This window comes from Paramormyrops kingsleyae, chromosome 3 (assembly GCF_048594095.1).
Source record: "Paramormyrops kingsleyae isolate MSU_618 chromosome 3, PKINGS_0.4, whole genome shotgun sequence".
NCBI lineage: Eukaryota > Metazoa > Chordata > Actinopteri > Osteoglossiformes > Mormyridae > Paramormyrops > Paramormyrops kingsleyae.
The window spans coordinates 43,164,938-43,178,426 of NC_132799.1; the positions used below are offsets into that span (position 1 = coordinate 43,164,938).

Genomic DNA, 13,489 nt, shown 5'->3' on the forward strand with positions numbered 1-13,489 from the left:
TCTATGGAATTTGGGATGGATGAACAGATTAAGTTCTTTACCAGCCTTTCAAACACCTTCATGGCCAGAGATGTTAGGGCTACCGGGTGGTAGTCATTCAGGCTGGAGGGCTTGTTGTGCTTCGGGACGGGAACTGTGGTGGACCGTTTAAAACACGTTGGCACAATAGACAGAGCTAGGGACTCATTGAAGATCTTAGTGAAAACACCAGTCAGCTGATCAGCGCAGCATCGCAGGACTCGTCCTGAAATCCCGTCTACATAATATGCATAATATGCATTTTATAAAAAGAAGTTCTCAGATGACACCGCCATTAAGACTCAAAAAATTGGCCAAAAATGATGTAGAGAAGTGCAAACGTGATGAAAGTCGTACCCCTCTTTGCACAACCTCATAAAGGTTTTGTTTTTTTTAAATGATCATTCTGGTTTTTTTTTTTGCAACCAATTTTTTATTGGGTTTTACTACAATGCACAAAAAAGTGACACATCAAAAACTGTTCAACATACAAAACAAAAAAAACACCAGAACCAAACCCCCCCCCCCCCAAGACATTAAAGGAAACAAAAGAATATACATCTATATACATACACAGTAATATACATACAGCAATAATAAATAAAACACATACACCTATAAATGCAAATGCATGCACACCCCCAGACATCCACATAGATACACAACACACACACCAAATATATTGCCATATAGCATATCTACATAACCGTACCAGAACATAAGAACATAAGAAATTAACCAGACACAATAGGTGATGTGCTCTCCTCAATGTACTGTAGTACAAGTGAAGCATTACGCTCCCAATTTTTGATAGTAACGTCTGAGGCACCATTTATTCAAGCAGCAGACAGCTCCAACATGATCAGATTGTAAAGGGAAGCCCTCCAGACTATGAAAGTGCAACGACTCGGGTCTTTCCACCTTGAGACCAACAGAAGCTTTGCAGCGACAGAGGATAAAGAAATCGTCTGTTGCTGAGAAGGGGAAAAAGAAAGGAGAGAGAACTCTAAGAGTAACAGAGATTGAGGAGAACAAGGGACAGTCACATCCAGCAGATCAGAAAGAAAGGAGGAGACCGCATACCAAAGAGCGGCCACAGGTGGACATTCCCAGAACATACCAAGGGCTCTAAGTGGGCACAATTTACAAAGGGTATCAGGATCGAGAGCCATAGCGAAGCGCAATCGTGGAGTACAGTACATCCTGTGCACAAAACTAAACTGAACGTGCTGGTGATTGGGATTTCTAGAAGCCCGCTTAATATTTTTAAAAATGGTGCGCCAGCACAATGGAGAAGGAGAAGAGATATCACCCCATTTACGGGCAACAGGTGGAATAACCTGACCAGCATTACGCAAAAACATGTCCAGCGTGGAGACTGGTCTATTAGATTTGGACAGGGAAGCCACAAATTTGCAAAAGGGGTGAATAGGCAAAGGAGCAGAGAAGGAAATCCCACATGTTCTGAAGACAGATCGCAGTTGTAGAAAGAAAAAGAAGGAAGAAAGAGGGATAGGAAATTTAGAGCTGAGAGCCTGGAACGTGAGGAGGCCAGAGTCATCAAATAGATCACCCAAAACACGGATTCCGGACGAGATCCACCGGGAGTTTGTGATGGGCTGACCACCAATGTTAAGCGCTCTATTAAGAAATACTGGTGTATTTGAGTGCCAGACAGGGACAGAGCCAGTGCGCTTCTCGACCCGATGGAAAATCTGCACAGCATAAGACACAATTGAGCCTAGCACAGGTTTAGCTGCCTTAGCTTTCAGGGAGAGAAAAGGGAGATGTTGCAGCTGATGCGGACGCGCCAGATTCTCCTCTACTGGAAACCAGGAAGGCGGTGATGGGGGAGGCTGAAGCCAGTGCCAGACCGAACGGAGAACAAAGGACCAGTGGTACCATTCATATTCCGGTAGAGCGAGACCCCCATCATCTCTAGAAAGAGTAAGAAAGGAGTACCTTATGCGAGGCTTGCGGGCATTCCAGAGAAAGGACGTTACTGTCGACCGGACATCTTTCAAAAAGTGGGAAGGGGGCGGCAAAGGAAGCATAGCACTTAAGAAATTTAAGCGGGGCAAAAAAAAAATTTCCCAGAGGAAACTCCAATTAAGCCTGTCAAAGGCCTTCTCGGCATCCAATGAGAAAAGAGCAGTGGGAGGAGAGGAAGAATAATCATTTTTAACAATATGCAGAAGACGACGCATATTGTCGGCTGCGTAGCGAGCTGAAATAAAACCAGTCTGATCGGGATGTACAATCTTAGCTATCATTAACTGAAGGCGGCGAGCCAACACCTTAGCCAATAGCTTAACATCAGAGTTCATTAAAGATAGGGGACGGTAGCTGGAACAATCAGCAGAGTCTTTGCCCTGTTTTAAAAGCAAAGAGATTATCACAGAATTTAAAGCGGGGTGGAGCTGAGAGGAGCGTATGGCGGAGGACAGCATACGAAACAGAGGGGAGGCTAACTGTGCCCAGAAGGTGAGCAGCACCTCAGCTTGAATACCATCCATCCCAGGAGCTTTATTCTTAGAAAATGACTTAAGGGCCTCAGTGAGCTCACAAAATGTAATGGGGGCTTCCAGTAGTAAGGCATCCTGCTGAGCAAGTATAGGGAGAGAAGCCAGGGAAAAAGGCGAGTCCAGGGCTGTCTGAGATGGAGGGCTGTCGGATAAGTAGAGATCCTTATAGAAATCAAGAAAACGGTCATTAATTTCAGAAGGGTTGGTGGTTACAGCTCCATCCTTGAATTTTACACTTGAAAAGTGTCACACTGGCGGAGCCTAAGCGCCAACAACTTACCAGGCCACTAGCGTAATACCGTGTCCTAGTGCGATGTACAAGAAATTCAGCCTTACGCAAAAGTAAACCATTGCGTTCGGCCCGCACCCTGGCGATACGAGCCTCATGCGCTTGGTCCAAATGCACCAATGCACTCCAAATGTGTCTCCTGCAAAAAAGCAATGTCCACCCTATTTCTAAACAAAATGTCTGTGACACTAGAGCGCTTCTGAGGGGTCGAAAGCGTACTCACGTTCCAGGTAGCCATAACTAAGTTAGCCATCAGCAGCTATAAAAGACATAGATCCACAGCACAATACTGGAGAGAGAGAGACAAAGAGGGAGACGTCAATAGAGTAGCACATCGTTAGAGAAGGAATTAGTGAAAACAGACAACCCATAAACAAATAAGCTCCAGTAATACAAACCCCTAACACCCCATAAGAAAGAACACCATCATCCAATGAGCCGAAGGGCGCGAACCCCAAGGCAAAACAACCACAAAACACCCCCCTCCCCCCCATCCCCCCAGAACAGCGCGGGGCCAAAAGCCAGCGCGTGACACGCAGGGGGTAAGGCATGCGTGAATACTCAAGCCCGCCGGCCACCCCCGGCGTAAACTACAAAGCAAAATCAACTATAGAACAGACACAAAATCGTTAACAGAAAAGCACCCGATTTATATACTCCACACGCACAGTGTGACCGCAATATAATAACAGGCAAACAACAAAGCAGACCGAATAGGCATATTAAATTGGCCAGGACCCGGTGGAGGTGAAAGCGCCGATTGCCTGAAGAGCTTCTTCTGGGTCGGTAAAAAACCACTGGTTACCCGCAAAAGAAAGGCGAACTTTAGTCGGGTACAACAGAAAAGCAGGAACACCAGCTTCCCGAGCCTTCTTCAGAACGGGGGACATAGCCTTGCGAGCTCGAGCCGTCTGGCCGCTGTAATCGGCGAAAAAAAGGATTTTTCGTCCCTCGAAACGAACCCAGTGAACCCAGAACATGCTGAGCCCTCCAGCTCCACCTTCTGGATCCCTGTGGGCCCTAACAGCACGTGGCAGCAGCTTGAGATCGAAGGCCGCAACTACCTGCAGAAGCTGGATGAGCTCAGCATCCCCGAGGGACTCTGGAGCATTACGGACTACGGTGATGATCACACCGTGGTCATGTCCGTGCATGTCTCCGTGCATGTGAGCAGTTCTCTGCGAACATGGGGCACGAGGCAGGAAGAGAGGCCTCCTCAGAGGCCCGCTGGCACCAGTCAGAGGAAGCGCAAGGCCGAGCCCGACGACACCAGCGGCTCAAGTTCTCCTCCACCGCACAAGAGGCCCATGCGCTTCTGACTGGATTCCATGTTTTTACGCTGTAAGTCACATTTTTATTTCAACATAATTAGAAGATCCCGCAGGAAAATATTAGTCAGTTACTTAATAAATGACCAAAAAGTAGTTGAATAGGACAGCTGGCCAACGTGTCTGTGTGCTTCCACTGACTGGCACCCTGACATATACAGTATAGTGATGGATTCGAAATCTCATCGAGTAACAGTCCTTTATCTCAACTATCTGCACCATTTTGCCAAGAGCGAGAGTTTGCGCATCCAGAAAGTTTAACCGTTTTTGTTTTATTTCAAACTGCCTTCATTGACCGGAAACCGTAAATATTTTAAACTCTGCGCTAAGACACATTCGCATGGCGTTAGTTTTACCGATTCTGACGGGATAAGAAACGTGCGCAATTTCTCAAAATTACCACACAGTGGAGAATTAATGCCGGCAAGATCTTACTGTCTACAAAGCAAGTTCAATGCAAGTATAACCTTCACAAGTAAGACGTAGCATGGCGGCGGAAAAGAACAACATTTTTATTTTACAATTACTTCAAAATTAGGAACAAAAATACGACCAAAAATTCTTTAGTTTGACATGTGATCAAAATACAGAGTAAACTAATGCATGATAGCATGCATGCAAAAGATCAACGGCAGAACAGGGACTTTTAACGTTGTCTGCATTAAAAAGGAATTAACCATCCCTCTCAATATAAAATTGGGATAATTTTTTTCTCTTCAGAGGCCTCCATAGAATAGTGCATCCATCCCCTCACTCATGTGTATAGAGACGTATCCTAAGGCTCTGTCAGCAACATTCAGATCAACAACAGCATCAACAATTTCACAGCCAGTTTTAAAACTTGCTTAAACGCACAGTGATTGCAGAAAATGATAAACAAATTAGGTAATATTAATTAAATTATTAAATTGTGCAGATTAATAGTGAGAAAAGGTTATTGAATTTTACATTAAGATAAATGAGAACTATACGTGATTACTAATTATTGTTAACTAATTTACTGTATGAATTTCTCCCCCTCGTTGTTAAAAATCATTATATGTCAGGGTGCCAGTCAGTGGAAGCACACAGACACGTTGGCCAGCTGTCCTATTCAACTACTTTTTGGTCATTTATTAAGTAACTGACTTAGGACTGGACGATATGGCAAAAAATTATATCACGATATATTTCTTAATTTTGGTCGATACGGTATAATTCCGATATCGATATGGACAATATTATATAGCCTCAGGAAAAAAACTGCCGAGGACACACACAATGGATGTCTGCAAACTGAATTTGCAAAGTCTATAATACCTCCAGGCTCCTCCTATTAAAATTATAGAATTTTTTTTTTTTATAAAAACAGTACAAAAAAAAATAAGGTTCACTTTTTATTTGTATTTAGCCTGTACAAACAAGAAATGTGAAATAAACTATCAAATAAATAAAACTCTTAGACTCAGCTTATTAACAATAATATATTTCCATTTAAACTAGAACAGGCTGATAATTCATATACAGTCGAACCCAGTTATGTCGCCGGCCTAGGAGGTTGCCAAAAAGCGTCGAGATAACCGATGATCGAGATAACCGAAAACCAATATGGCAGCAATATATTAACATGTGCTTGAAATTTATTTATGTGCATTAATAACTGAGAATGTACATGCACAGGTTTTTGGTGTTTTTGGCATTGCCGCGATTTGTTTGACGTGATCGGCATAATATAAATATGTACATGCATCGGGGCCGGTTCTAGACATGCATATATGAGGGGGCAGACATAAATGTGAAGGGGGCACATGGTGGCGACAAAGGCGGTAAAGGGGTGGGGTGGTGCTCTGGATAACAGTTTTTGTCATGTAATTGGATTGCACTTTGTCAGGCCTCTACCCTAAGACCTGTCCAACTTGGGTGTCCCACCTGAAGGCTAAGCTTCTGCTGGTGTAGCTCTTAGGGTCACTGAGGCACGCAAACCCCCTGACCACATAAGGTGGCAATCCCTCAGGGGGAAAACTGAAAAGTAAAACAACAAAAAATAAAATAAAATATTCCTCATCAGATTAAAACAAGTAAAAACATGACATTTACCTTAATTGGATGGCCTATATCAAACATATTTGAACCCAACAAAACACTTTTCACTATTGCCAATATTACCAAAACTAAAAAGGGTAGGCTAAGTTATGAAAAAGAAAAAATCAATTCACCGAGTCTTGAAATATAAAACTGAAAAATAGGATCGGTCAGGGTTCATTTCACTACATGTTGTACTTGTTATAACTATGTATGTGACGAATAAAGAATCTTGAAATCTTGAAATCACAACGAACAAGTCGCTCAATGAGAATGAATGACGTAACCGACTGGCTAAGCTGCTTCTAGCGCCGAGGTGGTTAAAATGGTACGGTCCACACTAGGGGTGTCTGAAATAGTTTTACATAAAATTTTCCTACAAGGTGAGGTTATCTTTCTTTTAAAAAAAAAAAACAAAAGAAAAATGTTAAGACCCCCCCCCCCCAAACTGCTATTTTTGTCTATTTGGGGGGGTCTTGATCGGGGGGGTACTGGAGGGTACAGTACCCCCCGATCAAGACCCCCCCAAATAGACAAAAATAATTCGAACCATGATCTCACGAGTCGTTATGATTTTGACGAGAGAGATTGCTGCTTCCCCTCCCGCAATCGCGCAGCTCATTTCGCTCTGCCCTGCCTACTGAGAAACGGACTCATTTGCATACTAACAGTGATTGGATGTTTAGCTGGGGGGAGGGTGAGTGGGGGATCTCTGCCGAGTGCAGTGTGAGCCCGCGCACAAACAGAAAGAGCGAACAAGAAGTGAAACTTATCATCTCGTTTGTGCCTTTTTCAGTGGATTTTTCAGCTACTGTAGTAAATCTTGTCCATATTCAGTTTGTGGGTAATTATTATTTTCTTCCTCAACTTCTAAAAGTTTGATTTAAGGGGGCAGGACGTTTGCTTAAGGGGGCGTTGCCCCAGCGTAGAGCCGGCCCCGACATACATATTGGCTAACAAAAGGCATATGCACCAACTAACAGCAGAAATTTACTAGTATACAATAAAAACCACCGTCGTTTCTCGATACAAACCTTTAATTATATTCTCCAAAATTGAAAACACAAAGATCGCTCACAAAAAACCTGCGGGTTGTACTGTAGTTCGTTTTTACAAAAAGCTAACCAGTGTCAAAATTAAATTCACGAGTCATTTCTCTCTGACACAGCTCTGATAAGTATCATACACGCGGTTACTATGGTTTCTAAAATGCTTTGTTGCTTTTGCCTTTAACAGTCTGCTTGAAAACAAATGCTTCAATATTATTTATGCTGTCTAAAAAAGTTTTACCTGGATCGCGTTTCACAGCTGCGTTGTTTAGCAAATTACCCTGCGAATGCGATTTGAATACGCGCTGTTTAGCACTTGTGATACATTTTTAAAAGCCGGCGAATCGTCACGGGGATCGAGATAACCAATGTTAAGTGCCGAATTTGGCGGTTCCACTTCAAAAACGTCAACTTAATAGGGTTGGCGAGTTAACCGAGGACGAGATAAGTGGGTTCGACTGTGTGTGTGTGTATATATATATATATACGAATATATATGAATATATATATACACGAATATATATGAATATATATATATTCAAATGTATATCGAAATATAGGAAATGTGTTTAAAAATCGTATCACCGTTATTGAAAAAAATTCTATCGCGATATATATTGATATCGAATTATTGTCCAGCCCTAAACTGACTAATATTTTCCTGCGGGATCTTCTAATTATGTTGAAATAAAAATGTAACTTACAGCGTAAAAACATGGAATCCAGTCAGAAGCGCATGGCCCTCTTGTGCGGTGGAGGAGAACTTGAGCCGCTGGTGTCGTCGGGCTCGGCCTTGCGCTTCCTCTGACTGGTGCCAGCGGGCCTCTGAGGAGGCCTCTCCTCCTGCCTCACGCCCCATGTTCGCAGAGAACTGCTCACATGCACGGAGACATGCACGGACATGACCACGGTGTGATCATCACCGTAGTCCGTAATGCTCCAGAGTCCCTCGGGGATGCTGAGCTCATCCAGCTTCTGCAGGTAGTTGCGGCCTTCGATCTCAAGCTGCTGCCATGTGCTGTTAGGGCCCACAAGGATCCAGAAGGTGGAGCTGGAGGGCTCAACATGTTCTGGCTCAATCTGACTTCCAGGTTGAGTGTCAGAAGCCACAGATAATGATGGAGATGAGGGCTCATCTTCACCCCAGGCCAAGGGGAGAGCCTCAGGAAGCCCATTAGCATCCTCAGTCGTGGATGCTGGAGCTGCAGGGGAAGCCTCCCTTCTAGAGCTGGGTGATGGCAGCTCCTGTCCGTAATGGTCATCCTCCTCAGCTGGTGATTCTCCATCCCCATGCTGGACACCAGTCTCTGTACCATGATGTACCACTTGCAGCCGTGCAGTTGCTACGTGCAATAGGCTGGGATCCAACTAATAAAATGAAGGGACACTGAGGGCCAGAGACTGCAAGTTCTCCATGGTCAGTGGGCTCCTCTCGAAGTTCACGACCAGAATGGAGATGAACTTGTCCTCCACAAACTCATGAACTGGGACAAAATGGAACACAGAGAGATATATAAGAACATGACAATAACTGGATAAATACTCTACTACAAAATCAGTTTAAAATGAGTCCATGGGCTTCAGATTGTCAGATAAATGAAATAATGTGAATTACCGATAAAGCTAAGAAAGCTAAACCAGAAGACAACATCCATGCATACGCTTACTCTCACACATATCCAAATGAATAAATATTAAATGAAACACATTTAGTCCTGCACTTTTGTCACTAACAGTGATCTTGCTTTTCATTTTCTTATTATTTAAACAAGATGAGCAAGAATGGGAGACAGAAGGGGAGTATAACGAACGGCATTTCCTATCACATCGTTACATTTTCTCATTTTAAAACTCTGCTTCCAATGTATCCGTTTGCAGTTCAAAATACATTTGTTTCTGTAGATAAAAGTTGAATTATTCAACAGGTCGGTTATTTTACCTCGAAAACCAAAGGTGTTACTTATCAGCTTTACCTCAAAACTAACAAGCATTAGGCCAATGCAGACTTGGCCGTTCATTTCGTCTGTCACATACCGGGAGCTACAACTTTATTATCATTTAATCACTATAATCATTAATACCTTCTGGATCCATGTTCTCCACGTTTAAGGAGTGATGGATTCGAAATCTCATCGAGTAACAGTCCTTTATCTCAACTATCTGCACCATTTTGCCAAGAGCGAGAGTTTGCGCATCCAGAAAGTTTAACCGTTTTTGTTTTATTTCAAACTGCCTTCATTGACCGGAAACCGTAAATATTTTAAACTCTGCGCTAAGACACATTCGCATGGCGTTAGTTTTACCGATTCTGACGGGATAAGAAACGTGCGCAATTTCTCAAAATTACCACACAGTGGAGAATTAATGCCGGCAGGATCTTACTGTCTACAAAGCAAGTTCAATGCAAGTATAACCTTCACAAGTAAGACGAAGCATGGCGGCGGAAAAGAACAACATTTTGATTTTACAATTACTTCAAAATTAGGAACAAAAATACAACCAAAAATTCTTTAGTTTGACATGTGATCAAAATACAAAGTAAACTAATACATGATAGCATGCATGCAAAAGATCAACGGCAGAACAGGGACTTTTAACGTTGTCTGCATTAAAAAGGAATTAACCATCCCTCTCAATATAAAATTGGGATAATTTTTTTCTCTTCAGAGGCCTCCATAGAATAGTGCATCCATCCCCTCACTCATGTGTATAGAGATGTATCCTAAGGCTCTGTCAGCAACATTCAGATCAACAACAGCATCGACAATTTCACAGCTAGTTTTAAAACTTGCTTAAACGCACAGTGATTGCAGAAAATGATAAACAAATTAGGTACTATTAATTAAATTATTAAATTGTGCAGATTAATAGTCAGAAAAGGTTTTTCAATTTTACATTATGATAAATGAGAACTATAGGTGATTACTAATTATTGTTAACTAATTTACTGTATGAATTTTTCCCCCTCGTTGTTAAAAATCATTATATGTCAGGGTGCCAGTCAGTGGAAGCACACAGACACGTTGGCCAGCTGTCCTATTCAACTACTTTTTGGTCATTTATTAAGTAACTGACTAATATTTTCCTGCGGGATCTTCTAATTATGTTGAAATAAAAATGTCACTTACATCGTAAAAACATGGAATCAAGTCAGAAGCGCATGGGCCTCTTGTGCGGTGGAGGAGAACTTGAGCCGCTGGTGTCGTCGGGCTCGGCCTTGCGCTTCCTCTGTCTGGTGCCAGCGGGCCTCTGAGGAGGCCTCTCCTCCTGCCTCACGCCCCATGTTCGCAGAGAACTGCTCACATGCACGGAGACATGCACGGACATGACCACGGTGTGATCATCACCGTAGTCCGTAATGCTCCAGAGTCCATCGGAGATACTGAGCTCATCCAGCTTCCGCAGGTAGTTGCGGCCTTCGATCTCAAGCTGCTGCCACGTGCTGTTAGGGCCCACAGGGATCCAGAAGGTGGAGCTGGAGGGCTCAGCATGTTCTGGCTCAATCTGACTTCCAGGTTGAGTGTCAGAAGGCACAGATAAGGATGGAGATGAGGGCTCATCTTCACCCCAGGCCAAGGGGAGAGCCTCAGGAAGCCCATTAGCATCCTCAGTCGTGGATGCTGGAGCTGCAGGGGAAGCCTCCCTTATAGAGCTGGATGATGGCAGCTCCTGTCCGTAATGGTCATCCTCCTCAGCTGGTGATTCTCCATCCCCATGCTGGACACCAGTCTCTGTACCATGATGTACCACTTGCAGTCGTGCAGGTGCTACGTGCAATAGGCTGGGATCCAGCTCCTCCCCAGTGAGCCGCCAATAAAATGAAGGGACACTGAGGGCCAGAGACTGCAAGTTCTCCATGGTCAGTGGGCTCCTCTCGAAGTTCACGACCAGAATGGAGATGAACTTGTCCTCCAAAAACTCATGAACTGGGACAAAATGGAACACAGAGAGATATATAAGAACATGACAATAACTGGATAAATACTCTACTACAAAATCCGTTTAAAATGAGTCCATGGGCTTCAGATTGTCAGATAAATGAAATAATGTGAATTACTGATAAAGCTAAGAAAGCTAAACCAGAAGACAACATCCATGCATACGCTTACTCTCACACATATCCAAATGAATAAATATTAAATGAAACACATTTAGTCCTGCACTTTTGTCACTAACAGTGATCTTGCTTTTCATTTTCTTATTATTTAAACAAGATGAGCAAGAATGGGAGACAGAAGGGGAGTATAACGAACGGCATTTCCTATCACATCGTTACATTTTCTCATTTTAAAACTCCGCTTCCAATGTATCCGTTTGCAGTTCTAAATACATTCATTTCTGTAGATAAAAGTTGAATTTTTCAACAGGTCGGTTATTTTACCTCGAAAACCAAAGGTGTTACTTATCAGCTTTACCTCAAGACTAACAAGCATTAGGCCAATGCAGACTTGGCCGTTCATTTCGTTTGTCACATACCAGGAGCTACAACTTTATTATCATTTAATCATTATAATCATTAATACCTTCTGGATCCATGTTCTCCATGTTTAAGGAGTGATGGATTCGAATTCTCATCGAATAACAGTCCTTTATCTCAACTATCTGCACCATCTTGCCAAGAGCGAGAGTTTGCGCATCCAGAAAGTTTAAACGTTTTTGTTTTATTTCAAACTGCCTTCATTGACCGGAAACCGTAAATATTCTAAACTCTGCGCTAAGACACATTCGCATGGCGTTAGTTTTACCGATTCTGACGGGATAAGAAACGTGCGCAATTTCTCAAAATTACCACACAGTGGAGAATTAATGCCGGCAGGATCTTACTGTCTACAAAGCAAGTTCAATGCAAGCATAACCTTCACAAGTAAGACGAAGCATGGCGGCGGAAAAGAACAACATTTTTATTTTACAATTACTTCAAAATTAGGAACAAAAATACGACCAAAAATTCTTTAGTTTGACGTGATCAAAATACAGAGTAAACTAATACATGATAGCATGCATGCAAAAGATCAACGGCAGAACAGGGACTTTTAACGCAGTCTGCATTAAAATGGAATTAACCATCCCTCTCAATATAAAATTGGGATCATTTTTTCTCTTCAGAGGCCTCCATAGAATAGTGCATCCATCCCCTCACTCATCTGTATGAAGACGTATCCTAAGGCTCCGTCAGCAACATTCAGATCAACAACAGCATCAACAATTTCACAGCTAGTTTTAAAACTTGCTTTAACGCACAGTGATTGCAGAAAATGATAAACAAATTAGGTAATATTAATTAAATTATTAAAATGTGCAGATTAATAGTCAGAAATGGTTTTTGAATTTTACATCATGATAAATGAGAACTATACGTGATTACTAATTATTGTTAACTAATTTACTGTATGAATTTTTCCCCCTCGTTGTCAGGGTGCCAGTCAGTGGAAGAACACAGACACGTTGGCCAGCTGTCCTATTCATTCAGCACCAGCCCATCTAGTAGAGAATTCAGCACCACGGACAGTGACCTGTGTTACTATGACTTCAGGTTCCTTCATTGGCTCTATATGTTTTTCTAGAAATAACTAAATGGCTCTGTTGCAGAAATTTCCAGCCATAGACTTGGTTCCTGTATGAAGAGGATATTTTATTTTTACTCAGACCTACAGAAAACCAGCTCTGCACGCGATCTCCCCTTTACTGCTGGAGCAGGGCACACGCATATCAACAAGTGACAATGCAGCAAATACAGATGAACAATTTCTCACAGCTTCAGAAGGAGTCAGTTTACTTTGTAATTCAGAGTTTGTCTAAGACTTCTGCTAGAACATTTTGTGCACTTGAGCCTACTTTCAAAATGTATGGCACCTGGGTCTACTAAAACAAGGTGATGCTGCCTGAACCACCAACCAAGGCTTGGGAGGAAAGGGAGGAATACTAGCCAAAGCAAGGAAGAAAAGCAGCCCACCCTATCTCATGGTCATGAATACAAGAGTTAGGGAGTGTTATGAAGAAGACACCACACTTAAGACCACACAGTGAATTACACCAGAGAGAGTTATTGCATTCTAGCTGTGTTACGTAACATTCCTCAGCCTTCGGTTTTTTCCACACTATGAAGGACATAATTCAGGGTGACAAACAAAACAGCGGAACTGTAGGGCAGCCATTTATTTGTTTCAGTAGTTTTAAGAAAACTTGAACATAAAATGTTTGTTTTGCTTAGATATAAGT

At 42.5% G+C, this 13,489-nt stretch overlaps 1 protein-coding gene across 1 annotated transcript; it reads right to left on the reverse strand.

The window, feature by feature from the left end:
• Nucleotides 1-8,348: 8,348 nt before the first annotated feature.
• Nucleotides 8,349-11,898, reverse strand: LOC140588406 (uncharacterized). Its single transcript, XM_072710397.1, has 3 exons — nucleotides 11,794-11,898; nucleotides 10,399-11,196; nucleotides 8,349-8,754 (listed from the first exon to the last, which is right to left on the reverse strand). The coding sequence occupies exons 1-2, from the start codon at nucleotides 11,879-11,881 to the stop codon at nucleotides 10,421-10,423; spliced, it is 864 nt and encodes a 287-aa protein (XP_072566498.1). The 5' UTR covers nucleotides 11,882-11,898; the 3' UTR covers nucleotides 8,349-8,754; nucleotides 10,399-10,420.
• Between the last annotated feature and the right edge of the window lie 1,591 nt (nucleotides 11,899-13,489).

Excerpts from the sequence above, each read along its gene's own strand:
- LOC140588406 (XM_072710397.1), bottom strand. The coding sequence starts at position 11,881 with ATGGTGCAGATAGTTGAGATAAAGGACTGTTATTCGATGAGAATTCGA. Across the intron at positions 11,197-11,793 it reads GGAGAACATGGATCCAGAAG|TTCATGAGTTTTTGGAGGAC; the intron begins GTATTAATGATT and ends ATTTTGTCCCAG.